Source organism: Leptosomus discolor, chromosome 1, assembly GCF_034619465.1.
Source record: "Leptosomus discolor isolate bLepDis1 chromosome 1, bLepDis1.hap2, whole genome shotgun sequence".
NCBI classification, from domain to species: domain Eukaryota; kingdom Metazoa; phylum Chordata; class Aves; order Leptosomiformes; family Leptosomidae; genus Leptosomus; species Leptosomus discolor.
The window spans coordinates 60,161,915-60,189,070 of record NC_141391.1 but is presented as its reverse complement, the minus strand read 5'-3'; the positions used below and the strand labels follow the sequence as shown (position 1 = coordinate 60,189,070).

Genomic DNA, 27,156 nt, shown 5'->3' with positions numbered 1-27,156 from the left:
GTCACAGGCTTCACATCCCAGTTCACCCATTGTCTCTTTGTAAGAGCTCCCACACAGCATCTCCTCTAGTTAACTCAATCATTTATGTCAAGAAATCATCCTCTATACATTCCAGAAGACTCCTCAATTGCTTTCACTCTGTCTTTCCAGCAAATATCAGGAGGGTTAAAACCCCACATGAGTACTAAGGTCTGCAACCATGAGGCTTCCTCCAGTTTTCTAGAACCGATTTCATCTGCTTCTTATTCTTAATCAGGTCTGTGCCAGACATCCACCACAACATGGCCTAGTGGCAGAAGTCACAGCCTTCCCTATATTGAGGGTCGCTGTCCTCCACTCGCTCAAGTACAGCCTCTTGCAAAGCCCTTGGCTCTGCAGGTTCTCTGTAAAGAACCTGTCAGGCTGTTTGTCCTTCCTGATCCTGCAGTCAGCTCATCTCCTCCCTGTACCTCCTTCACACAGGTGAAGCACCTAGATCAGAGCACAACTCACTTGTGAGGGGCCCCAGCCCCTAGTCCTGGCCTCAGGGAGAAGCACCAGGCATTTGCCACAGCCTGAGACATGGAAGACCACAGCCTTGCTCCTTCCATGCACTTTAAATACTAATTCATGACTGCTGGCAAGATCTACGATTAGCATATGTGCATTTACTCAAAGTCACTTTTCTTTCAGGCTTACAATATGGCATAAGGAAACAACTAGGACAACTTTTGCAGGAAATATCGTAAGAAACCAGTCTCTGATATTTAACTGTTACTTCCAAAGCATCCTTCAGGAATGTAGTGTTGATAGCACCTAAGGACAGACAAATATCTGCTTAAAGTTTTGTTCCAAGAAAGAAATTGCACTACTCAAATTCAAGCTTCTCTGACTTCTTGCTAAATGCATAGAATCCCAGTTTGATGCAGTGTCCCCTACCTGAAGTCTGATTACAGCTCAGAAGAGCTCTCTTATATTCACCAAACTGGTATCTTCACCCTGCACATCCTACCCCCTTATGAGCATACAAGATCAGAGTTCCCCACAGGTGTTTATATATCTATATTATTGCTGACGACACCAAGCTGTGTGGTGAAGTCAACACGCTGGAGGGAAGGGAGGCCATCCAGAGGGACCTTGACAGGCTGGAGAGGTGGGTCCAGGCCAACCTCACGAAGTTTAACAAGGCCAAGTGTAAGGTCCTGCACCTGGGTTGAGGCAATCCTAAGCACAGATACAGGCTGGGCAATGAGTGGATTGAGAGCTGCCCTGGGGAGGAGGATTTGGGGCTGCTGGTGGACAAAAAGCTGGGCATGAGCCAGTAATGCACCCTCACAGCCCAGAAAGCCAATCACATCCTGGGCTGCAACAAAAGAAGCGTGGCCAGCAGGTCGAGGGAGGCGATTCTTCCCCGCTATTCTGCCCTCATGAGACCCCACTTGGAATATTGCATCCAGCTCTGGAGCCCCCAACACAAGACAGTCATGGAGCTGCTGGAGCGAGTCCAGAGTAGGGCTACCAAGATGGTCAGAGGGTTAGAACACCTTTCCTATGCGGGCAGGCTGAAAGAGTTGGGCTTGTTCAGCCTGGAAAAGGGAAGGCTCCAGGGAGACTTCATAGCAGCCTTCTGGTACTTAAAGGGGGCCTACAAGAAGGCTGGGAAGGGACTTTTTACAAGGGCCTGCAGTGCTAGGACAAGGGGTAATGGTTAGAAGCCAGGAGAGGGCAGGTTTAGACTAGATACAAGGAGGAAGTTCTTCACCCTGAGGGTGGTGAGACATTAGAACAGGTTGCCTAAGGAAATTGTGGAAGCGTTCAAGGCCAAGCTGGATGGAGCCTTGAGCAACCTGGTCTAGTGGAAGGTGTCCCTGCCATGGCAGGGGGGTTGGAACTAGATGACCTTTGAGGTCCCTTGCAACCCAAACCATTCTGTGACTCTATGATTAGTAAAATCAAAACCATGCCCTAGGGGATAGATGTTGTATTCTCCAGAAGACTAGAAAGGAAAGCTTCATTCAAGTTATCTTTGATACTCCACTATCTTAAATCAGTGGAGGAAATTAAGTCCTAGTAGAAATATGACAGTCAGTTGCACCTGCACTGTTCAAAACAATTTGAACATTTAAAGTCAATACCAAGACATAAAGATTTTCATTAACTAGTCACTAGACATTCACATGAACAGAACACTTAATAAAAGCCTTTAACACCATCCTTCAGTATCTCCATTATTCAGCATCACGAGATAGCAGTAGAAAGGAGCAGCCCAAACACCAAGCACTCAGTTTCACACATCTGAAAAAGTAATACACTGGGTGGGATCACATGAGAAATGAAGCCACTCAACAGCAGAAACTTAAAACCGCCTTTTTTGTTGTTGTTCTCAGAAGACAACCACTGTCAAGCTAAGTAAAGAAATATCACCATAACATCTCTGCAAGGCAGGCCACCTGATCCTTGAGAAATTGCCTGTAATGCACTTCAATAAGAATCTGCCAAAAAGGGCCAACCAACAAGAGCTGGAAGATCACCTGGCTTTATGCAACAACACAAACCAACTGCAATCACTGGCCATGCACCAGCATCCCACATTACTAACTGGGATCTCATCTCTATGCAATTCATCACAGTTGCCTCAGATTCCATTCACATTCCTCATTCCTTTACAGCTGGACTCTATCTTAAAGATCTTTTCAAACCTAAATGATTCTATGATTCTCACCCACAGAGTTCTCCAACAGTTGTGTTATTGTGGGACCTAAGCTCAATGCCGTTCATTGCACTGCTGGCTGCATGCACTTAAAAGAGAGCTACGGTACTTGATTATAATCTAATATTACAAACGCAAAGGCAAATGGATACAAATCTACAATTTCTTGACAGGTTTTCTACAACAGGCATCAGCATAGACTAAGATTTTTGTATTATTGTAATAAAAGATCTTTGAAGATGAAAAAGGAAGAGTACATAACAGTTTTAGCCAGGCAGCTCAGACTGCTCATGTGGAAGAAGAGATGTGAAGAACTGCGCCCCCTTTTCTTTTTTCCACTCCCCCCTTCCAAAGTGCTAGTACTCACTGCCCCCAACAGGTACTATCAGTGCCACACTGAATCTGTGGTTGCTTCTCAGATTCATTCACAATGCTTTGGGAAACTACATGTGAAATAAAAAGTATGAGAACAAAAGTATAACAGGTCAATCTTGGAGACATTGATGTTCCAATACTACAGAAAGCAGATAAGGGAGATGACATGCTTTCACAAGCAATCAGTGTGTCACAAGTCTGCCAACAGCTAAGCCCACATTAAAAACGGTTTCACTTTTAAGAACTGCCAGCATCCTACCTTACAAGGTGTGTAACATCACAGGTCAACAGGTGAGCAGATATTAAATGGAGCTACAAACACAGCTACAAATGGATGGCAAGAACTCATGTAATGCTATATACCAAACTAATATTCAGGAATGAACTCAGAGCATTGCTCAATTAGCACAGCAAGACAGAAGAAACCAAAAAAGGTACTATATCTAAACAGAATACAGGCATCTCTATCAATCCAAGTGACTACTAAGTATAGCCGTTACCTTGCACCAACTCTTCAAACACGGACTACTATTCTTCCCCTATATTAAAAAAGATACCTGAAGGCTGGAGACAGGGAGTGGTGGGGGCAGTGGTTGCGGTTAGTTTGCTTTGGGTTTTCGTTTGGGGGTTGGGTTTTTTTGGTTTGTTTTTTTGAGGGGTGCTGTATTGGGTTTGCATGCCAAGGTTCTGGTGGCAGGGGCGCTACAGTGGAAGCTTCTGTAAGAAGCTTTTCCCCATTTCCAATGGAGGAAGTGGGCCAAGGCTGAGCCCATCAGCGATAGTGGTAACATCTCTGTGATAATGTATTTCACAGAATCACAGAATGGTTGGGGTTGGAATGGATCCCTGCAGATCACGTAGTCCAACCCCCCTGCTAAAGCAGGTTCACCCAGAGCACGTTACACAGGGCTGCATTCAGGCAGGTTTCAAATATCTCCAGGGAAGGAGACTCCACAGCCTCCCTGGGCAGCCTGTTCCAGTGCTCTGTCACCCTTAAAGAAGTTTTTCCCCCATGTTCAGGTGGAACTTCCTGTCTTGCAGTTTGCACCCATTGCTCCTTGTCCTGTCACTGGGCACCACTGAAAAGAGCCTGGCCCCATCCTCTTGACATCCACCTTTTAGATATTTCTTAGTGTTGATAAGGTCCCCTCTCAGTCTTCTCTTTGCCAGCCTAAAGAGCCCGAGGTCTCTCAGTCTTTCCTCATAGGAGAGATGCTCCAGTCCCCTCATCATCTTCGTAGCCCTCCACTGGACTCTCCCCAGTAGCTCCCTCTCTCTCATGAACTGGGGGGCCCTGAACTGGACACAGTACTCCAGATGTGGCCTCAACAGGGCAGAGTAGAGGGGAAGAATAACCTCCCTCGACCTGCTGGCCACACTCTTCTTAATGCACCCCAGGATGCCATTGGCCTTCTTGGCTGGCTCAGGGTCAACTTGCTGTCCACCAGAACCCCCAAGTCCTCCACAGCGCTGCTCTCTAGCAGGTCGACCCCCAGCCTGTACTGGTGCGTGAGGTTATTCCTGTCCAAGTGCAGGGCCCTACACTTGCCGTTATTGAACCTCATGAGGTTCCTCTCTGCCCAGTTCTCCGGCCTGTCCAGGTCTCGCTGAATGGCAGCACAGCCTTCTGGCATGTCAGCCACTCCTCCCAGTTTAGTGTCACCAGCAAACTTGCTGAGGGTGCATTCTGTCGCTTCATCCAGGTCATTGATGAATATGTTGAATAGGACTGGACCCAGTACTGACCCCTGGGGAACACCACTAGTCACAGGCCTCCACCTAGACTCAGCACCACTGATCACAATTCTCTGTGCTCTGCCCTTCAGACAGTTCTCAATCCACCTCTCTGTCCACTCATCAATCTCACACTTCCTAAGCTTACCTATGAGGATGTGCTGGGAGACAGTGTCAAAAACTTTGCTAATTTAAGAAAGGGGAAAAAACTGCTGGGGAACAGCAGCCGGAAGAGAGGAGTGGGAATGAGAGAAACCCCACAGACACCAAGGTCAGTGAAGGAGGAGGAAGAGGAGGTGCTCCAAGTGCCAAAGCAGAGATTCCCCTACAGCCCATGGTAAAGACCATGATGAGGCAGGCTGTCCCCCTGCAGCCCGTGGAGGTTAACGGTGGAGCAGACATCCACCCGCAGCTCATGGAGAACCCCACACCAGAGCAAGTGGATGCACCCAAAGGAGGCTGTGACCCAATGGGAAGCCCATACTGGAGCAGGGTCTTGGCAGGACCTGTGGTTCCATGGACAGAACCCCTCACTCTGGAGCAGGTTTGCTGGCAGGACTTGTGATCCCATGGGGGATCCATGCTGGAGCAGTTCATGAAGGACTGTCTCCCATGGGAGAGACCCCACATTGGAGCAGGGGAAGAGTGTGAGAAGTCCTCCCCCTGAGGAGAAAGGAACAGTACAGGCAATATGTGATAAACTGACCACAACCCCCATTCCCCATCCTCTATCCCACATCCCCCTGTGCTGCTGGAGGGGAAGAAGTAGAGGAAATTGGGAGCGAAGCTGAGCCCAGTAAGAAGGGATGGGTGGGAGGGAAGGTGGTTTAAGATTTGGTTTTATTTCTCATTGCCCTACTCCGATTTGCTTGGTAAAAAAAATTAATTTCCCCAAGTCAAGCCTGTTTTGCCCATGACAGTAATTGCTGAGTGATCTCCCTGTCCTTACCGCAACCCATGAGCCTTTCATTGTATTTTCTCCCCTGTTCAGCTGAGGCGGGGACTGATAGAGCAGTTTTGGTGGGCACCTGGCATCCAGCCAGGGCCAATCCACCACAGTCCATTTTGGTACCCAACATGGGGCATGAGGAATTCAAGACAGTAATAATAACTGGGAGAGGTAATGGTCAAAACATGGACCAGAGCGCCAAGAGCAGAATGATTGTGAGGAATTTCTTTTGTAATTGTGGTGAAGGGACAAGGGGTGGATTGTGTGTAAACTGTGCACTTCCATTGATGTTGTGATGATATTTTGGGTGTGGGGAATTTTTTTGTTGATGTGAGTGAAGTTTGTTAAGATTGTGCAATCAATGTGATGAATGTGTATTTTAATGATAATTCTTTAATATGTGATTCACAGAGGCAAGGGGTATCTTTTCTACAGAGGCTTTTGGGGGTTTTGCTTGTGTTTAAAATCAAAACCAGTCAAACCACCCAGCGCTACTTTTTATTTAAATATTTCAGGATGTAAATCTATCCTGAAAAATGCCAGGGCTGTAAGCTGTTTCAGAAAACTCCTTTTTTGGAAGCAATTTCTAACACTTATAATTGACACTATCATTTAGAAGAATTGCTATATTAATTTCCAATGAAGACTTGAAATCAGGCTTCAAGGCTGACTGTACTGACCTAAAAGATTAAGGTTTAGCCAGACATTCAAAGAAAAGTACTAAGCTAGAAATCAGGTATGTCGTAATATTTATCCCCCATGGTGGCTGAGATGTGAAAAAAGTTTCAGGACAGAATATGAGTTTTATCATATCAATTGATATTTTAAGGCCTACTACCAGAAAGAAATATAAATTCAGACCAACTCCTACGTAGTTAGATTTTTCACAGTCCTTGCTTATTCTTGCATACTGAAAAATACTTGTCAACCTATGACAGAAACCTGAGTTTCAATCAACGCCTTCATAGTAATAAACTCCATTTTAGGGAAGTTTTAATTGTCAGACATGATCAGTCTGGCTAGTAAGACAACATCCATATGTATGCAGGCATGGTAATTCAAGGAAAACAAATACAGAAGTTTCATATTGGGGGAAAAATGTCAGTTACTGTCTAGTTATCTAGAGTTATCTTGTCTGCAAGAAAAGCTGAAAGTGAGAAGTAACTTATACATGAAGCAATCGCAAATTAAGATGATTTTTTCATAAAATTTAAATATATTTTTGTATGTCTAACAGTTTAACACAGGCCTATAATCTCCCAATTCAACTTTGAAGAGTCTATTCATTCTAAGAAACTGAATGAGACAAGTTTTGTCACACTAATTCCACACTAAGAACTTGTTATACAGAGATGACCTTTAAATGATAATTCTACTCCTGATTTCCCCCCTCACCTCTGAACTAGACAAGTTTGAAGAACAGACTAAGGTTTGGCTGGTTGGTTTTTTTCTAGTTAAACAACCATCACCATGTGTTTGAAAACTATCAAAGCATGTCAGTTGCTACCTACAGACAATTCAGTGGTAGTAAGTAAAAGTGTATCTCAAACTCATCCTTTTCAAATTGTAGTGCTACCTTGTTGAAAGTAAACAAGTGAAAGACAGGTGCTTTTTAAGAACAAGGTAAACCTAAAGTATAACCTAAGTTATATTTAGGTTATATATAGTGTGTGTATATATATACACAGACACACATCAGTATAGAGTATAACCTAAAACCACAACACCCATAAAAGTGACACAGGCATCCATACCCACACCTTATACCCTGCAAATTGCATTTCTTTCCTTCTCCTTGCTACACCTTCACTTTGGTTTACGTCTCCAGTCTTGAGTTTTCCCATCTTTCAGACACTTCATATATAATTCACTTCCTTGTTTAACACCCTTCCCTAGAAAAAGAGCACCAGGATCCCACCCATGGAACCACAGCCTGTCAGCCACAGACCCCACAATATCCTGGTAGCTGTCGTGCTATACAGCTAACAATCAAGGAAAGTACCTGGTTTTAAATACAACCCTCCTTACAAAGATCTTTTAAGATGGCTCCATTTCCTAATCCAGCTCTTCAGAGTCCCATCATATATCCCACCAGAAGGGAATGTGAGGAAAAGGGAACAGAGAAGGGAAGTGCTATCAGGGATACAGGCTCACACAACTTAGACACTAGATCTACACTACCTCTCAAAAGGTTAATCAGGTACTCTTTCTTCTGGTCCCCAACCATGTGTCCTGATGGCATCAGCTCTAGCATTCATCAACCTAGGCAGGGTGTCACACCAACTTACTGATCCACTTTTTTTTTCCCCCCTCCAGTGTTCTCAGACAGATGAGTGGATCCAGGCTGCTTAACAGAAGGTTACACATGTAGTAGTGCCAACAAAAGTGTCAGATACACAAAAGATAGGAAGGTAAGAAGGGGAAAGAACCCCTCTTAGTAGTCAGCACAGTCGCAGATCAGTTGTGAAAGCCATATCTGAAGCACTTGTGAACATTATTCACAAAAACCTGCCTCAGGTCCATCTCTGTCTAGAACTCATTTTAATAGTAAAAGGAAATTCAGCCCTGGGCCTGCTGACAAGTGTTTACAACCACAAATACAAGAAATGAGACAGTATTGCCAAATAGCATTGCTCATGAATACCACCTGAAAGCAGATCATCCTTGAATGTCCACAACCACAGCTGGTAACAAATAGCACAGCTGGGACCATATAAATGACAGGAGCAACAGATGCGAATCTGCTCAACAGAACAGTTACTGCTGAGGACCTGAGTGAAGGCTAACATCAGGAAAAAGATAGGACACTCAGAAAGCCTCAAAGGAAAAGGGGTCCAGGGACCTTCTATTCCTGTGTCCAAGGGGGTGAGGCAGCAGGAAGCAATGCTGCTGCAGCACATCTCTTACAGAGCCCATACTGACAATGTTTAATTGCTTAACAATTACGACATACAGCACTTTCCACCACCACCACTGGAAAGGTCTGGAGATTAACACAAGCAAAACAGACTACAACAGGTGCATGCCCTCTTGGTTTCTTGGGGCAATTCACTGTAATGAACACAAAGCTTAAGCCAGCATTATGGCAGCAGGAGACATTGACCCAGAGCTGCCAATGACAGTATTTCATGAGGTGTCCTCAGCAAACACTCATGGCTTCAAAGGAAGGAGCTGCTTGCTCTTCTCCTGCCACCCAAGAAAGAGAGGCAAGTCTTCAGAACAAGTGAAGCCTAGTGACTTCAGCCCTGCTCAGCCTGTTATCTAGACTTCAAAGTTGTCCATTGAGGTGCCTGAACACCTCTCCAAACCCCAGAGCTCTGGGTACAGCGTCAGAGCCCTGCAGCCAGCAAGGCAACAGAAGTCAGTTTAACTGATGGCTGACCTACTCCCAACAAATCTTCCTTCCATACAAGGCTCCAGCATCTGTCAGACAGTCCACCGAAATATTTTAGCATACTAAATCAGTAAGAAAAATGTTAACTAACTTGACAAATAAGGTGTCTGGTGTGTTCAGAGCACTCAAACAGCTCAGCACAAGGTCAGAAAAGTGCTAGAGCAAGAAAGGGCCCAGAAGGGCAGTACCATGTAAGCAATTAGAGATGCTTCAGTGTACATTAGCATTTAAGTTCAAACCAGTACTGCATTTTTTTTAATTTAATCTCTCAGTCATCTCCACTTACACCACATTTGTCTCCGAGCACATTAACTGGGTATCTTCCAGGCAAAACTCAAACCAAAAGATGCAGTCTAGCAAGCACATCAAACGACCACTAGCAGGCACTGAGTCCACAGCACCAGTCTAGAACCAGAGATGCTAAAAGGCAGGCAAGCAAGGACACCACATCTTCAGCACGATCTACAGATCCACTCGTTACCCTATACTACCTACTGATGTACAGTCAACAGTCAACAGCACCCACAGAACTGCCGCTTCACTCTCCACAGTGCTGAGCACCTGCACATCTGAAGTTGCAACTAACTTCTCTGACTGGGCTTCTACATTTTCCTGCCCCAAGGATAGTTCAGTACAACTTCTGACAACAACCACCTCACACAAATGAGCTTTATGCCAAGAAACTAATTTTAATCCATGCATTGATCCTTCTAATGATCAGCTTTGTAATTAAATAACCCTCCCCACAAAGGTCAAATGATCCGGATTCAACTCCTTTCCAACACATACTTCCCACCTCCAAGGAACTGTCCGCAAAACGGCTGCAGCATGATGCTTAAAGTGTTGTACTCTACATCCTTCCTCTCCTACTCAATGTTACAGTTTCAACCAGAATCTAACAAAAGTGACATTTCAGCTTAGCCATCAAAATACACAAAAGGAATCTGACCTGTTACAAAGGTCATATATGCATTTCACATCATCCTATCACTGATTAAAATGCAGAGCTAGCCTTTGGAGAACAGGGTGAAACTTTAAGACTCTAGAGCGCTGATGAGCTCCCCAACTTTTAAAAATGCAGATCAAGCTTTCATTGCTCCTCACAGCCAACGAAAAATTGATTATTTCCTCATCAATAGTGCCCTTCACCAATCCACTCAGAAGCAACAACCCAGTTTTAAAAAGAAAAACCAGACTACACTTGACAGGCAAGATACAATTTTGAACAAAAGCACACTCCTTCCACAGCGCTATTTGAGTCTTCACAGGATGACCACCACTTACATCTCTTATGCTTTACATAACTGTTCAACAGTTCCCTCTAAGGCAAGGGGACAGGATAGTAACATCACCTCCACCATCCCTTGTGAAGAAATAAGCAACATGCTGTCTTGATTTTGAAAAAACGTAACAACATTGAAGGAAGAGCAGAATGCCAACCGCAAGCCTAACGTTTCCTTGGTGTGATCTGTTCTGCACACCCTTGAAACAACATCATTTATGAAGAGTGAATTTCTGCAGACAATACATGGGGGCAGAGTCCATTCTATACGCTCTAGACAGTCTGGGAATCATGTGTTTAAACAAGGCATTAAAATACTAGTTTCCTTTTCATATAGGTACTCAAACAGATCTCTGCTCAGGTTATCTGAGCACAAACTCCTGAAGTGCCATTAGGAGACAATGAGCTGCCAAAAATGACCAAATTTCTAGTTTTGTAGCAGATGATGGAAGAAAACTTTGCATATTTTAAAGAAGTAAACAGAAAAAAAAGAGTAAATGAGAGTTTGGACAAACTTTAAGACCTCTGCATTTGTAAGTTAGTTACAAGAAAAACACTCAGATTTGGATAAACTTCCATTTTTCAACTTTTTTTTTAGATTAAAACTGCCAAATTCCCCCCCAATATTTATTTTTGCCAACGAGGTTTCTTAAGAGCCAAAGAACTTCACAACATCGCATTAAGCTATAGGGAAGTCTTCAGCAAAATTCAAAGGTTTTGTTTCAATCAAGTGCTCAATTTGTTCACCCAAATTCATTCAGCTCAATACAGACTTAGTACAGGAGCTTACAAGCTTAACCAGCTTTGCAGTTTCCCTAAACCACATTTTCCCCCAACTTCCTTCTGAAGTACTGCTACAGACTCAAAGCTTGAAAAAAGAAATAAAGTTATGAAATTAATATAGATCTCCCATTTCTAGATCATTTGATTTTTTCCATTTTCCTTCACTCAGAAGACTACAGTTCCTGAAGAACAGCTGAATTCTGTGCAATTACTTTTACATCAATAAAAGCATGTGCATCATTTTTGGTTTTATATTATCTAGCAGAACAAGATGATGATCTGCAAAAGCTAAAAACATTTGTAGACATCTATGCTTAAGGCAATTTAATACATTAACACCTGGAGTCTTAAATGACTGATAGAAAAAAAAAATCCTATGCTAAAGAAGTATAACTAACTGTCTACTACTCTATAAAGTTTCAGTAGTTTACATTACTTTCCCATGGGATTTTTTCAGTCATTTATAGTTCATTGCTTCATATGGCTATAGAATCCCTGCTGTGTTAAAAAATGCCAAATAAAATTATATCTCATTCACTGCTTTATGCTATACCTTCTTTTGTTCAGATCCAATTAGTGAAAGCTTGTTCTTCATTTATCATACTTTTAGCTGATTACATTAGGCATTACAATAGTTCTCTAGCTTTCCTTGACAATGTTTGCACCATCAGTGTTACATTTATGGTTGAGGAGGCTCTTTCATCTTAACCCTCTATTCCAATCAGTTCAGGGGGAAAAAGTACATATGATTACTCTTGTTCAGCCAAAACTTCTTTGCTTGTTTTCTCATCCCAAAAATAATTCCACCAGATGTTTTAATTAAAAAATTTTCAAAATTCTATTGGCCCTTCCCCACTTTACCTATCCAAGTGTAAAGAATTAGTGTCTTGCAAGCTGAACTCTGAAGTTAAAAAAAAAAATTCAGCATTTTGAACAGTACACCGTTTCTTTCCTCCGCTTCCCCAAAATAACAGATGTAATAAAGAGTATTAGCCAGGATTTTCAAGACCCTAAAAAGCATCCATTATGACCTACTTTTCACAACATACTCTGTACCACATGAGCAACTGTATGCTCTAGGGGGGGTCTCAGAAGCCATGTTGTCAGGCTGTTTTCCCCAACCACCACAATGATTTTGTTTCAGGACACTTGTTAAAGCAGTAACTTCCCTTCCACTGCATAAGTAACTTTGGACATAATCTCTTTCCCAAATTCACAACCTCTTCCACCTCCACAAACATAAATGTAATCCAGTCCCATTTAATACCATTTCCAGCTACCTGTAACTTTGCATTAATACATAAGTACCCAAAAGTCTCTGGTCACCTACCTTCTTTTAAGCTTTGTTAACGTTCCTTCCCCATCATCCTAATAATCTTAACCTATAGAAATCCTTCACATCTTTAACCATTTTTCAAACTAAGTGCACAAAACAGTATTTTTTTCTTTGTATTTTCCTTCTTCAGGTAAGCTTTAATCGGCTCTCAGTGGGTTGTTCAATTTTTAACAGTCCCTTCTGCTGCTTCCTGCTTATAAAAGCTAGTGAAGTTTTAATTTCTTGAAATGAAAATTACTTAGTGCTGTTATAGTCTAGTTGCCTTTCATTAATATGCAAAATTAGCACATCAAAATGAATATTGCTTTCATAGCATACTCAAGACATTTGCCACCATATTCCACAGAAATTGAAGTCTGAAGAACAAGAAAAAGTATTTCAGCTATTCCCACCTCCATTCAGCACTGTAAACTCCACAAGGATTTCAGAGAATTTTAACATCTAAAAAAAAGAAAAGTTGAATATTCAACAAAAAAGTCTCCAAAATAAAGTTCTAGGACAAAATTGCTCACTAATGAATCTTACATTATTTTTACTCAAAGACCAATGATTTAATTTAAGACTATGTATACCATCCAAACACCAGTGAAAATGCCTGCTTGAGTCATTTATGCATGTGACACTGGATGGGGAATAAACTAGAAGATATCACTGAAGAGCCTGAATTGCTAGATAGCTTGCAATTATTTTTTTCCCCTTAATTATTTAGTGAACACACTCAAGGAACCCTGCTTCAGTTCAATTTCAGTTCTGTTTTCAACCAGTATGACAGAAAGGAAAGCCAGAGAGATGTAACAGACTGTCTGGTTTGGCCTCCTTTTGAGATTACTAGTAAAAATTAATTAGTATCAAGAGTATCAGACTATCCATATTTCAGCAAGTAGCTACACAAGTAATGCAATAAGGGGCTACTACTACATCTCAAAGGTTGCTTTAAGCACTAAACAGAAAATTTACCTACTCCAATTAATGTTACCTCTAAACACTTTAATCACAAGTATTTTTGTAAGCCACCCCTACTTACTCCAGTGACTTAAAACCAGGTTCCACTAGTTACAGTGATGACAAACAGCTCTGGAATGGGCAACTAGTTTAACTGCATACTTTTACATTTATTTCTGTCTTTGGTTCAGTGACTGTCATCATCAGGGTAGCTGCCTATGATATTCACTGCCTTTGTAATTCAAGTCCTATAGGTGTGCCTGATGTCTTGCTTAATCCTGTCAAGCACAAAAAATCAAAAGGATATTCACAGGCCTTTTACAGCACCCCACCACTGAACAAACAGGTTTCTTGTAGCTACATGAGGGCCGAGGTTCCTCTGCCAGGTTGTTTCAGCTCCCAAGTTTGATTTCAGAGTTTTTGAGACTTTGCTACCACTGGTATAACCAAGGTGGCAGCTGTTGATGGAACCCAAACACAAATGAACAACATGGGGCAAACATGGTTTGTTACTTTACAGTAAATTACACAGTCAAAGAATTTGGCCTCTGGACTCATCTACAGAGACCATCCAAACTGGCACTCACATGCATCACTGCAGTGTCCAGGTCATTCCCACAAACAATGAATAACTGAAGGTGACCAAGTTGTTAAGACAGATGACTTTAGTTAAGCTATTTCCCAGTGCAAGCACCCAAGGTAGTGATTCCTCAATGTGCACAGCTAATGCTTAACCTTGTACAGACAGGTTTGATTGGTCCTTAAGTAAGGATCCAAAGAGCTAAGCAGAAACTATTTCACCCTTACAGCATTTATTAGAGCATCATCTCTAGTCCATGAACTCAAAATGTCAGCATCTCATTTAACACACTTAGCGTTACCTTTATGAACTGATATGAGTATATTAATGCATTTCTCAGATACAAGCTTGGATTTCCTTTCTCTTACAAGCTATTACAAATTAAAGACCCTATTTGTATTTTAAAGCTAAGACAGCACTGTAAATTGAAGCAGAGTAGACGTATTTTCAATTTCCTCCTTGTAATGCACTTTTTACTCCCTTCCCTAAGGTCACGAGTTCTACTTTTTCCTGTCATTCTTATTCCCTTATTATGTTCTTCAACCTTGGTTTCTACTTACTACTTTCAGATTTTTTCATAGTCTCCAGCCCATAGCAGAGTCCACATTATAAAAAAGCCATCCAGACACACAGGAGGGAAGACCAACTCATTTTCTCAAGTTTTTTACAGACTGGTGAAAGAACATTTTTTTAAAAAAAAAACCAGCTTTTTTAGTCTATTTTCAGAATGAATTCACACCAGTAAACAAGGCTGTGCAGGGCGGCTAAACAGCAGATCCATTTATCTTAACAGCAGATACCATATACATAGAACGGAATACAAGTTTTCATCAGCATGCTTCATTTTACTAGAGGGATCACAGATCATAGTCTGTATTCATATCCACTTAACCCTTGGCTTCCAACAGAATTAGAATTTATCATGATGTCTGATACCCATGTATTAAGGATTTGTTTCACAGTCCATTGAGCATTCACAAGCTACTCTATTCTTGCATCTACAGCTACCAGTTAAAATCCAAACCAAGTATAATTCTTCCTTCCAATGCAAATGAAGAGTACTTGGTGTAGAAATTCACTGGGCACTCGTCCTGTCTCAGAAGACCCAGTTTCAGTCCTTTGCTTTACCTACAGCCTATTTATATGAACTGGTCACATAGGAGGAGCACCACAAAAGGACTCAGACAAAAGCACTGTTAAAGTCCAAAACAGCAAACAGTTCTCACTTTTCACTTAACTCTGAAAACACCTAAGTTGTAACTACTTTCACAGATTCCACCAACCATGCTTCAGTTATCCAATGTTGAGCAACCCACCACCTATACTCACAAGTCCTGTCTTGCATAAAATACACCTTCCCCTCGCCGCCACCTCCAGTAGCTTGTTTGAGGGACCTCTTCTAGTAAATCATAACACAAGGTTTTAACTCCCTTCCAGAACTCCACAAACTATCCTGGGACATGGGGGCACCCACATTCCTTTCTCTTGTGACAGTTCTTGCAGGCAAGGAATAATATGACATTCTCTAGTCAACACGGATATGCAAGTATGACTACACTTGCTTTTATATCAAAGGAAATTATGTTCCTATTCTTGCTAAGACTGACTTAAAATATTTCTAAATATTTCTAAAATAAAGTAGAGAAGAGCCTGCAAGACCTGAAAATGCATGAGTGGCTAGACAAGTACCTTACTTGTCTAGATAGCCATTTTACCACCTTCCTGCCATGCCACTGAATATTCAAGATACCTCAATATCCTCATCAAATGGAACAGCTCCAGCAGGCCTATTCAGCACACCGGATAGGAGAGGACATTCCTCTGGGAAGTGGTAAGCAACAACCTTGGATTTACCATGCACAGAAACAACTTATATCAAGTTGTATACCATCTCCTAAGATCCACTTTTCATTGCCTTTTGTGTGTTTAACAGCAAAACAGAATTTAGATTCTGCTCTTAAACTTCGTGCACGTATCTACCAGGTGTTACTGTCTAGCTTAACCCAGGGAAAAAGCAAGGTAACATTTATACAAGCAAAACAGAGGAGAGTTTGCACAAAAAAACAAACACACACACGCTAAATTCCTGTCCAATCCTTCACCCCTCCCTTGGTATCTTCCCCACTTCCAAGCACATAGAGGAAAAGGATGTATACAAAGATACTTCAGAATTGCCAGCATGCCCACCATGGTAATCAACAAGACCATATAACGGTTGCAAGCCTTGTTGAATTACTAAGAATCCCATCTACCATTTGAATTCAAGTAGTACTTACAGCATTGGCATCGACATCACTGTGTATGGCAACTGTTTTAATCCCCATCTTCTTACATGTTTTGATGACCTACCATAAGAAGTGATAATCATCAATATTTAAAATACCAATAGTTTAAGAATTAACTACAAAAAGACAAAATTTAAAGGATTACATACTTACTCTGCACGCAATCTCTCCTCTGTTGGCAATAAGGAGTTTTTCAAAAGTCTGAAAAGAACAATAAGAATCTTGAGATATCAGCAAAAACACAAGTTTTTCTTCCTCTCAAAACACATTTTCTCCTCCATTTCCACTGAAACCCTAGTTTACCCATGAGCTTGTAACTGAGATCACCTACTTTTAAAAGGGTTCTGCTGATTTAACAATGATGATATAGCATAAACAGCATGCTATACTAGATCTACCTAGCACATACACACGTTCAGAATAAAAAGGTGTTGATTATTCACACCAGCATTCCCTGGATCTCCTTACCATGCACTGTTCAGAAACTAAAACTCTACAGAGGCTCTAGGAGCCAGTCACATCCAAGGAAGAGACCTGCTGGCAGGTACAGTGGTCAGTGCCTCTAACCAGCACAGATGACCTGGAATATAATATTCATCTGTTATGGGAGATCTTTAAAAGACGTTCCAATCATAAGGAGGAGAGGTTCCTCTCTGCCTAGGGCACAAAGGGTAAGAGATCAACACTTCCATCCTCCACATGCATGCCTGCTGAGTTGCACCAGCCTTGCCCCTCCTTGTAGCCGAGCCTCATGCGAGGAACTTGGCAAAATCCTGCATTGCCATCATGACACTGTTACACACTCAATGCTAAGCAGACAAAGTGCAACAGAACAACAAATCAAAGTTAGTACACCCCTGAAATTCACTGTCACCTTTCACACTGGAGTGCACTTAATGCTGTAATACACCTTCAATGCTCCTACCATACCTGTGAGAAGGGGATAACAAGCTGTCAGAAGTCAATAAGCCTTACACCCAAGACGAAAGTTTCCCATTAAGACAGATTGGCAGAGAAGCAGAGCTGTTAGCATAAAAATCTCATTGCTGGGAGTAAGGGTTATCGCTGTCACTGGCCTTGCTTCTAAATACACAAGTGCACTTTGCCACTGCACCTGCTTGGTTCTAAGTACAGACTGCCACTGAAAGGGACAATCCTACTTTACACACTTACCCCTACTGCTTTCCATGCATCAGACCTAGCAGGGATGCAGCTTCAAGACACATGAGTTCAACACAGTAATCGAACAGTCCTACTCTGCCTCCCACGCTCCAAATCAAAAAACAGGATAGGGAACCAGCAGGACTCTCCCCTCCAGGGGCAGCCTCCAGTCACACCAGATTAGGTTTATCAAACTATACCCCAAGACATTCAACAGCTATTCTCCCTCCCCTACCCCAAATAGCTGTTTTTTTCATATGAACTGGGCGGGGGGGGGGGGGGGGGGTCGGGAAAGTATTGCCGCTGCAACAATGAAACTGTTTCTTAACCCCACAGTCATTAGTTCATTTGGGGAGGGGAAGACAAGCACAAGAGGAGTGAAGGAACACCACAAATCCCCAACAGGAACTGCTACTGACAGACTAGTATATATTGTTTGCTCCCCTACTCCAAACAGACCTACTCAAGGTGCCCTTAATCAATTTACTTCTTCAAAGTCAGGGCTGAGCTGGCATCACATGACCAGTTTAAAAATACTACCATGTGATAACAACACACAGAAACCAAGCGATAAAATCCTCCAGGTAAGAGCTGCAGCTAGCTTGTATGTTAAATTCAGCCAGATCTGCTGAGGAATGCATACCACTGCCTAGTACACAGGTACACCCATGCCCAATTCAAAAGACACATCTTCAACTCAATTATCAGACATACAAATACCGTAAGAACACCACAGGAGCCAGCAATTTGTTTGGAGAGCTTTTTTAGCTGGGAACCTGGTCTAAAACCCACTGAAAAAAAAAAAAAAAATCAAAGGACTTCCAACCCACTCACACCAATTGTTCCTGAATCTAAATTTCAGCATTCTAAGTACCTGGAGCTTTCTAGGCATACAGACTAGCTCCCAAATACCTGGCATTGAAAAGTTTAATGACCTAAATATTTCACCAACTTAGTTCTTGGTATATAAGAGTTGTTTGATTAATAAATTATGGTGACAGTGCAAGACAAGACTCTCAGTATCAAGATGTTAAGAATATTTAACATTCACTTTAATTTTCTAATTCTGCAATAAAGACACTAACAGGAAGAGACTGGACCCTTGCTCCTCCTGTTAAAGACAAGTCTCAAGTCCAGCACAAAAAAAATACCACATGATGTTTTGAAATAACATGCGGCATTTCTTTTTTAGGTCATTTCCAATAATTAGTTTAAAAAGGTCTCATATGAAAGCCTTGTCATTACAGAGACAGTGGAAAGGGCAGTGAACAGAAAAGCAGAAGACAGCTTAAACTATCTGTAGTAGCCACTGGCTGGAATGACATAGCTCCTAGTTAAGAGAAACCAAACACCCAATTACATAAGCATAACTATGCCTTTAGAAAAGGAAGGGGACCTTGATTAAGCAAGGATCCTCAGAATACAGATATCTTCAGAAGACATTGTAAGCCACAGTTTTAGGTACACATACTGTTTTTTTTCCTGTTTTCTGATATTGTTTCACTCCTAGTTAATTGCTTCTACATATAAGTATATATGGTACACAAACACAAGTCTACGAGTGCTGAATTGTTGGCATTCTTGCCCTTCAATACTAGCATACCTTCAGCCACATTATTTTTCCAAGTGTGTTACTTTAGAGGCCATGCCAAGACAATCTTCCAGAAGAAAAGTTTTTCTTGGCTCGTAACTCTAAACTGAGATTGCTACTGCCCAAGGCCCAAGATGAGGATTTACTATTCTCTGCAGGCCTTAAAGGCTCATCTTTATCCAAGCTCTAAATTTCTCGCTCCCATGTCAGATCATCTAACAATCAGACTGCTGCTATTGCATACTTCTGTTTCCACAAAAAACTTTTGGCTAGTCTAGCTCCCAGATGTTTTAATAGGCCTATGCCCCCCCACACCATACAAAATATTGATAGTTGTTTCATAATTATAACATGTTCAGGCCAGTATGTAACTTGCCCAAGCTCACAATCACTTCTCAAACCTTATAAGACGTGCACTTGAAGTAGTAGCCAATCTTCACAAGTATATTGCAAAAGCAACCTCCTTTTTGGTTTAAAAAAGGAAGGAAAACATGCTATTAAACCAGTGACTGCACACAGGTTATACTAGAAGTACCCTTGTTAGTAGCAGCACAGGGGAAAGAATAGCTTTAAAAGACAAATGTCAGTGATACAGTAACATTAGAGAAAACATGCACCATACTACTTACCTTCTCATTTGGATCATACACAGATGAATACAGTTTATGTGAAGTTATAAGGCACCATCTTGAACACAGCGTTTCATGCTACAGAAGAAAGAGGGAGTTAAATGTTTTTCTCCTGCTACAGTATTCCAGTAAGATAAAACCAGTTCATATCCTGACATCTTGAGGAAACTCTTCCATACCCTTCCATTCCCCCACCAAGTGAATGAAAGCTTATGAAGATCTGCCCTCTCCCAAGCACACACCCAACCAAAACCAATTCAGAAGCTCTAGACATGAAGTCACTACTTTACGTATAAATTATTTTTAAGTCTCCACCATACCATCTTCTTTCCTTCTTATTCCAATAAATATCTACCGAGAAGTTATCAAAAGAGCACATATGCACATATCTGGACATACCGGGGATGGGAAGAGGCCTTCACTGCTAGGGAGCAGTTGGGAATAGAGCAGGTAATGGACTGGGCCAGTATAGACAGCAAAAGCCAAACAGACTTTAGATGCTAGTTCAGCTCCCAGTCTTCCCTACCACAACCCCTGACAGTGGTCTGAGTAAAAAAGGCATTTACTTTTCTCCAGGACTTCTGCTCTGAACCAACTTCTACAAAGACAGCTCCTACAGTTTAACAATTTTACATGGTATGTCAGCAAAAGCAGCCTACACATGCTATTTCAAAGAGAACACAGTAGATGATACCACAGATTTGCAAGCGTATCAAGATTCAGGCAGGTACTTCTCAAGCATGTCAATTCACAACATAATGGCAGTTACAGTTAACCATAAACAAAAATAATCAGACAGATAAGTGATCCCACACCAAAGTTGCACCAATACATACAGCTCTGGGACAACTACACTTGCTCACCCTGTTGGAATCAAAGACTGTAAAAAGCCTTAAATCTAATTATTGTCTAGTAGGAAGCACAAAACAGCAGTGACTGGCAACTGTCAGAACTCAGAACCTGTCAATTCTGTCCGAAAGAATTGTTTTCAGAAGCTGCAGAAATATAAGTCGTAGAAAGTAAAGGCTCTCCTGTGAGAAGACTGGAGAAAAAAAAAAATTAAGACAGACTACCCTAGAAAGGGCACAAAAAAATAAGGAAGTATATGTTCATATCAACAGGTTAATTACAGAATTCAGCTGTCCCTTCCACAGCTGTGGTGAACACAGAATTTTACCAATGTTTCAGTTATCTTAAGTTTACAGTAAACTCATACCGGCTCTGAAGTACCAGTAGCTGGCAGTAACTGGAATGAGAACACTCCCTACACAGCCCTCTAGCCTGATGTAGTTTGAAGACACCTTTCATGTTGCGTCACAGAAAGTAGAAATCAGCCCAGGACTGAGAAAGGCATCACTTAGATTTCTGCATCATATTACAATGTTATAAAGGAAAAACAATACATTTCAATATAAGTCCTGTAATATAGAACTAAAGGAAGCCTTAGCACACACTACCTCATGCCAGGTCAGACCAAGCTTCACGAGTAGAAAGCCACTACAGCTTCACAAACCATTCAGATGCCAATCACTAGTGGCAGACATAGCACACACTGCCCCAGGTAATCCAGATAAACTTAATTACGCTGGAACAATTCAGATAGTCTTAATTATTATGGAACTAAAAAGTCAGTGGGAAGCAACTATTTCATCCTGTTTCACACGCTGGGTTCTCTCCCATTCAGTTTTTTGTTTTGGTGAAGTTTTTTTGCTCCTTCCATTTTTTCACTTCACTCTCCAAAACTAAAATCCAGAATAACAACGTGAAATGCAAATCATTTGACATGCTAGAACCAAAACCACCAGAGGTTTCTTTTTTTGCAGGGGTATATTGTTCTTCATCTGAGGATATGACAGTATGAGCTGTTTCAGGCATTGAAGAGGGAAGATACAGTTAAGAACAGAATTCTGCCAGCTGCAATCACACGTACCAGACAGGCATTACCCCAAGTCTACAGCAGGAATGTTACACCTTCAGCAACTGTATTGTGATCTAGATCCTGTCAGAGGGAACAGCAAGGATAGCTACAGCAGAAGAGCTGCTCCAGAGCGCCCACAGTAAAGCAGATCGAAACCCTCTCCTCTGAAACACTATTGACAGAAGTGCTTGTGGAACCACAAGTAGTCTGAAGGAGGTCATACAGGATACACACACTAAAAAAAAAACCATCTCCACCAAGTTAATATTTCTCATTGAAGAAACTGCTTGTTAAGGGTCAGTGAGGCTAATTAAATATTTGCATTTAGCTGGGGAGGGGGCAAGGGAGGAAAAGCTTCTGAACTTTCTTGTAAACACCTTTTATACAAAGCCAGTTTTGAATGCACATGAGAAGCCAGAAAAGCTATGCCACAGATGGAGACTGGAAAAGGCTATAACTGCAAAACTAGTTAGCATTAAGTTTCAGAAACTTAGCCATGTGCTGTCTTGAAAAAAAAAGCCCTGTTCAAACTGCTTTTATACAGAAAAAGTTACAAAGCAATTAAAAAAAAATGGAAAAGCATTAAACCACATTCAGTTCTCTTTTTACACCACAGAATTGGACAGGTTTCACATAAAAATCTTCTAATAGCCTAACCTAATTATACATCTATGTTTAAAAACTTAACTACCTCCTCTCACACGTACACACTACAATCACTTAGAGAACTAGGATCAGACCTGAATTAAATACATGTGGGGTAATTTCCTAAAAAAAAAATAAGCTTATTGCTCAACTCAGATGTGAACTCCAACTCTAATTCACAGTTTTGGGAAGAAGAGGTTGTGGGATTTTTGTATGTACCTGTACCAATGCATACCAAGGTTTAACAGCTTGCTTAATCTAAAATCTACTTCCAGAGAAGTGCCTTTAGAGGTCTGCTCCTAGCCACTAGAAGCAATTAATTACTTAAAGAGACATTCTGTAAATAATGCACAGCTAGGGCCACAAAGGAACACCACTCAATTGCCATCTCCAAATCGACAGCTACTCAGGTGTCACCTACCCCTGGGCTCCAAAGCTCCTGCTATAGGAAGGTTCATTAACAGCTACACCAAAACTTCGAAACAACTCCAAAGCCACCAACCCAGCCAAGCCAAGCTAACTCTCAAGCTATGTTCTTAATTGGCTGCCTCCCCAAAAAAAACACACATGCTTTAGGTATCACACCTTACATAACAATTTCCTCAGAACAGAGCCCAGGGAGCTTTTTTATCTCACTAAACTAGAATAGGGCAGTAGACTCATCAGGTATAACCTATTTTTGTCATGACCTGTTACTTCACTTTGATAAAGCTTTTGACTCTTGAAAAGTCCAAGAATGCAAACTATTCATTCATGAGAGCTCGACTCTGGACTTATCAGTTGGAGTTTGCTACCCCTACTGAATCCCCAAAAAACAGTGTTAGTGCTATATTTTGGAAGAGCATCCTGTTTTATCTATTAATTGCACAATAGCCAAACTGAGCTCAAACCTGAATAGCTGTAACAGTTATAAAATAACTTCAAATAAATAAAACTGCACAGTAATTTTTAAAACGGTACACTCATCACATGCTGCCACTTTGAGGCCTAGCAAAGAACCTGCCTCCCAGGGACCCAGTGCAGCCCTAGGAAATCTCTTCAGGTGGTTTAAGGACACAGCACACAACAACAAAACAGAAAATAAACTTGTTATTTAGAGATGGCTTACAAGTGTGTTTTTGAAGGTTTGTATGTCCCTCATCGAGGAAAGAAATTTCCCTGCATACTAGTCATCTTGTGAGTAACTCATCAATACTGAGCTTCAGGGGCAGAAAAAGGTCGCAGTGTTGAAATGGAGACAGAGTTCCAAATTTCAGGCAGGAAAAGCACGATAAACCAATGTTTGCTTTAAGAAGTCTAATACAGGAAGGAATGTGTATTTTCGCATTACTAGAAAATACAGTAAGTAATGTCCAACAGCTAGAGTTACACTGTTATTTTCACTAGCCACAAGTTCTACCTCTTCAGTCTTCTGCTACCAACCCTGGTGAGATTTTTGTCCCTACACTTTCAGAGATTCAAGTTTAAGTCACCATGAGACTAACCCCTTTATATTTGCAGTTTATTTCCCATTAGCCATAAGTATTCCTGAGTAACTACAAAGATGAAGAAAACTTTTTTTTTCCTCTTTTTGATTACACAGCAACTGTTCCTCCTGAAGCCAACTGCAAAGACACAGTACAAGGTTCTGTAAGGTACACCGCACTACACATAACAGTTCTTTCACTTTTACCAGGTTTGAGAACCACTAGTAATTCTAAGCGGAAGAAGAGAAAATCCATTTTTCATTATCTGCCAACGCAGCACACAAATTACAAACAAGGAAACACTCATTCACCTAAGGCTATTTTTTAAAAACTATATCATTCCTACAAGTACCTTCTCCTTTGTGCCATCCCCAGAAGTTTGTATAGTCACACAGTGAACAAGAACAGGGAATACATCCAGCTGAGAAGATACCCACAAGGAGTGGGAAAAACATGTTCTCAGCCAGTTTTCAGCCGAGTTTATTCACTTCGACATTGAAGCAGCAGTGCTGGCACAAGTTGGAGGGAGACAGGAGCTCAAGAGGAATGGCCTGTGATTAAGACCTAGCAGCTGCAGAAAGCTGGAACAGTTTCTCATGGCAGCAGCTTAAACAGCTCTAGCAAGGCTAGCGCCTATGAAATAGATCACAGTACTGTAACAATCATGCAGGAATCACCAATGCAAGTTTGGACAGACAAAATAACAAGAAAATTAAAACACACAAAGCGCATTTCAGAACAAGACTGACATTTTTTTACTCAGTGTAAACTTTAATGAACTCTTAACTTTTTCTTCCAGAGCTAAGATTTGCTCATAGTAAATGGCTGAGCATGCTTTGCCTACAGAATCCAAACAGCCACTCTTGGGAGCAAGGAGAAAACCAGAAATACCTGCCTGTGGTGTGCTTTAAGAGCGCTTATCAGTACTAAAATCTGTGGTTTACATACTAAAAATAATCCCTGAACTCCAGAAGTTTAGGGATACATTAATCTCCCCAGATTGGTGACAATTTTAACTCCCTTCCCTAATGGGAATTCTTCCTACTGTAAGCAATTAGAGATAATCTGCACCACTTTTCCCATATACAAATTAGTTGTACCATCATTCAATCGTTACATAACACCATGCACTAAGAACTGCCTGTTCGTATCCTAAACAACTCCTCTTAACACAATCTGTAGAAGTAATAGAGAAGAAAACATGGCAACTGTCTCTGAAGTTACTCCACAGAACAAGGAATAAGGCTTTCTAAAAGGTTAAAGTCTTCACCAAAAACATCAGTATAGTTCTGCAATGAGTTTACTGCATTTTCATTAAAAGTAAGAAGAATAAAAAACACAGTAAAGCTTTAAGTGACAGCTGAAAGATCCTTAAGTATCACGGATAAAGGGGGAGGGGGGGAAGACACAACATATTTTCACAAAGCAGTAGCCTTTTTCAACTAAGATTTTACTACTAAAAATATTCCAAAACTACACTCTACCCCTGAGTTTTTATAAGCTCCTATTTAACAGAAGGCAGAAACAAAAAGGGAGCAGAACATAACCCTCCCCACCAGCAGAATATTAGGTTAAAAAGAAAAAACCCACGCCAGGCAACACACGGATAGGGATATACCAAGGAACGGAGTCTTGGATGCTGCCAGCCCCCACCAACCGAACCCAGGACCCAGCTTTTACAGTTTCACCCCAACCGCTGCCTTCCAGCCAGCACCCGCAGACCACCTCCCGCCCGCCGCCCGCCCCTGAGCGCCCAAACTGGCATCGGCCCTACGGCTGCCGGAGAGGCAGCACCCCCTCCCTTTCCACCCCGCAACCTGTCACGACCGCAAGCAGCACGACCGCACACACACGCTCCCCAACGGCCCTCACCCAGCCGGGGGTGGGCGGGCAGCCCCCCAACAGCCCCAGCCGTTCAAATGCGGATGCCCTGTTCTGCAGCCCTCCTCAGGCAGGACGACAATTCCCCCTCCGCCCCCCGGCCCCACGCACGGAGGGCAGCATCCCGGCGACCCCAGCCGCAGCCCCTCACCGGGGAGGGGGCCCCGTCCCGGCCTCTTCCACAGAGGCACCCTCAGCCGCCCCGGAGAGCGGCCCCGCAGCTCAGCTCGAGCACGCCGCAGGGAATGCGGACGAGGGAAGGAAACCACGCTCCCAGCCCGCCCTCCTCCAACACGGCTCTCACCCTCAGCAACGCCCGGAGCCCCCGACGGCCGCCCGCGGCCCCCCAGCGTAGCAGCGCCGCCACCGCCGCCATGTCTGCTGCCGCCACCGCTGCCCGGCCGCCCTTTCACCCGCGGCGGCGGAGGGCCGAGCCGCCCGCAGCCAATCCGAGCAGCCGCCGTGGCCGCGAGGGAGCACGCGCGGCGATGGGCGGGAGAGGCCGGGCCGGCGCTCACTCACTCGCCCGCCGGTGCCGGCGGCCGCGTGCCTGCCTGCGGGCTGGGCCTGCCGCCTCGGGCCGCGCGGGCTGCACGCGCGGGCTGCACCGGGCTCGGCGTTGGCGCTTGTGCTGGCCTCCGGGCGCGTGTGCAGCGGCGTCTGCACTTGCGCGTGCCCCTAGAGGTGCGCCTCGGGGCTGCGCTCGTGCGCGTGGCTGGGTGCGTGCCTTCGGGCTTGCGTGGGTGGGTGCGTGCGTCGGGGCGCGTGCTTCCGTAGGTCCCGGGCTGTTACGTGTGCACGCACCTCTCCCGGGTGCCGAGGCGCATTCGCGTGCGCGCGTGCATCGCTGCAGGCGCCGGTTGTGCGTGGAGCTCGCGTCTGTCTGACGGGCTGCCTGCTGCTGCAGCTGCGGGGAGTGACGGCAGCGCGGGCACGTCGGTGCACGGAGGGGGTCCATCCACCCTCTGGCTTGCCGTGGTGGTGAAGGTGAAACCCAGCCGAGCCCGGTGCGAGCTCCTGCGCCACGGAGTGCGAGCGAGGCTGGCACGAGGAGTGGCGGGAAAGGGGTGACGCTCATCCTCTGTTCGCGATCATCTGCAGGAACTACTTACTGCACCGCTCCCCAGCGCGCGATACTCCGAGTCAGCCTCTTCTGAAATGTGCAGCTGTGGGTATCCTGGATCTCAGCTGATGGAGGCGACAGAGTGGTGGCCTGTCCCCAAGGAAATTGGCATCCATCCCTGGAAACGCCATGAGAGTTTTAGTATGAGGAAAGTGCCTAAGAAGCATCACTGTTACCATCTTGGACTTTTGTTGAAATACAACAGAGAGATAAAGCTGTCCACAACGCGATGGAGTGTAGAGAAGTTGGGATCCAAGATGTTCACATCAGTGTTCACAAGGAAAAGGAACGACAGCTTTTCTTTAAATAGCATTATTAAAGCAAGGGTGACATGGGAAAGGAAGGTAAACCTGAGCCTCCTCTTCATCCTCGCTACAGTGGCAAAGCAAGACT

The 27,156-nt window shown here is 43.1% G+C and overlaps 1 protein-coding gene across 1 annotated transcript in view; it reads right to left on the bottom strand.

Annotated features, from left to right (window-relative positions):
• The window catches only part of PCCA (propionyl-CoA carboxylase subunit alpha), a 300,632-nt gene extending 274,616 nt beyond the window's left edge, over positions 1–26,016 (bottom strand). Inside the window, exons 1-4 of the mRNA XM_086481594.1 lie at positions 25,945–26,016; positions 19,731–19,808; positions 16,503–16,550; positions 16,341–16,409 (exon numbers count right to left, since the gene is read on the bottom strand). Coding sequence (XP_086337720.1) covers positions 16,341–16,409; positions 16,503–16,550; positions 19,731–19,808; positions 25,945–26,016 — 267 coding nt within the window. The remainder of the gene's footprint in view (positions 1–16,340; positions 16,410–16,502; positions 16,551–19,730; positions 19,809–25,944) is intronic.
• Positions 26,017–27,156: the final 1,140 nt, after the last annotated feature.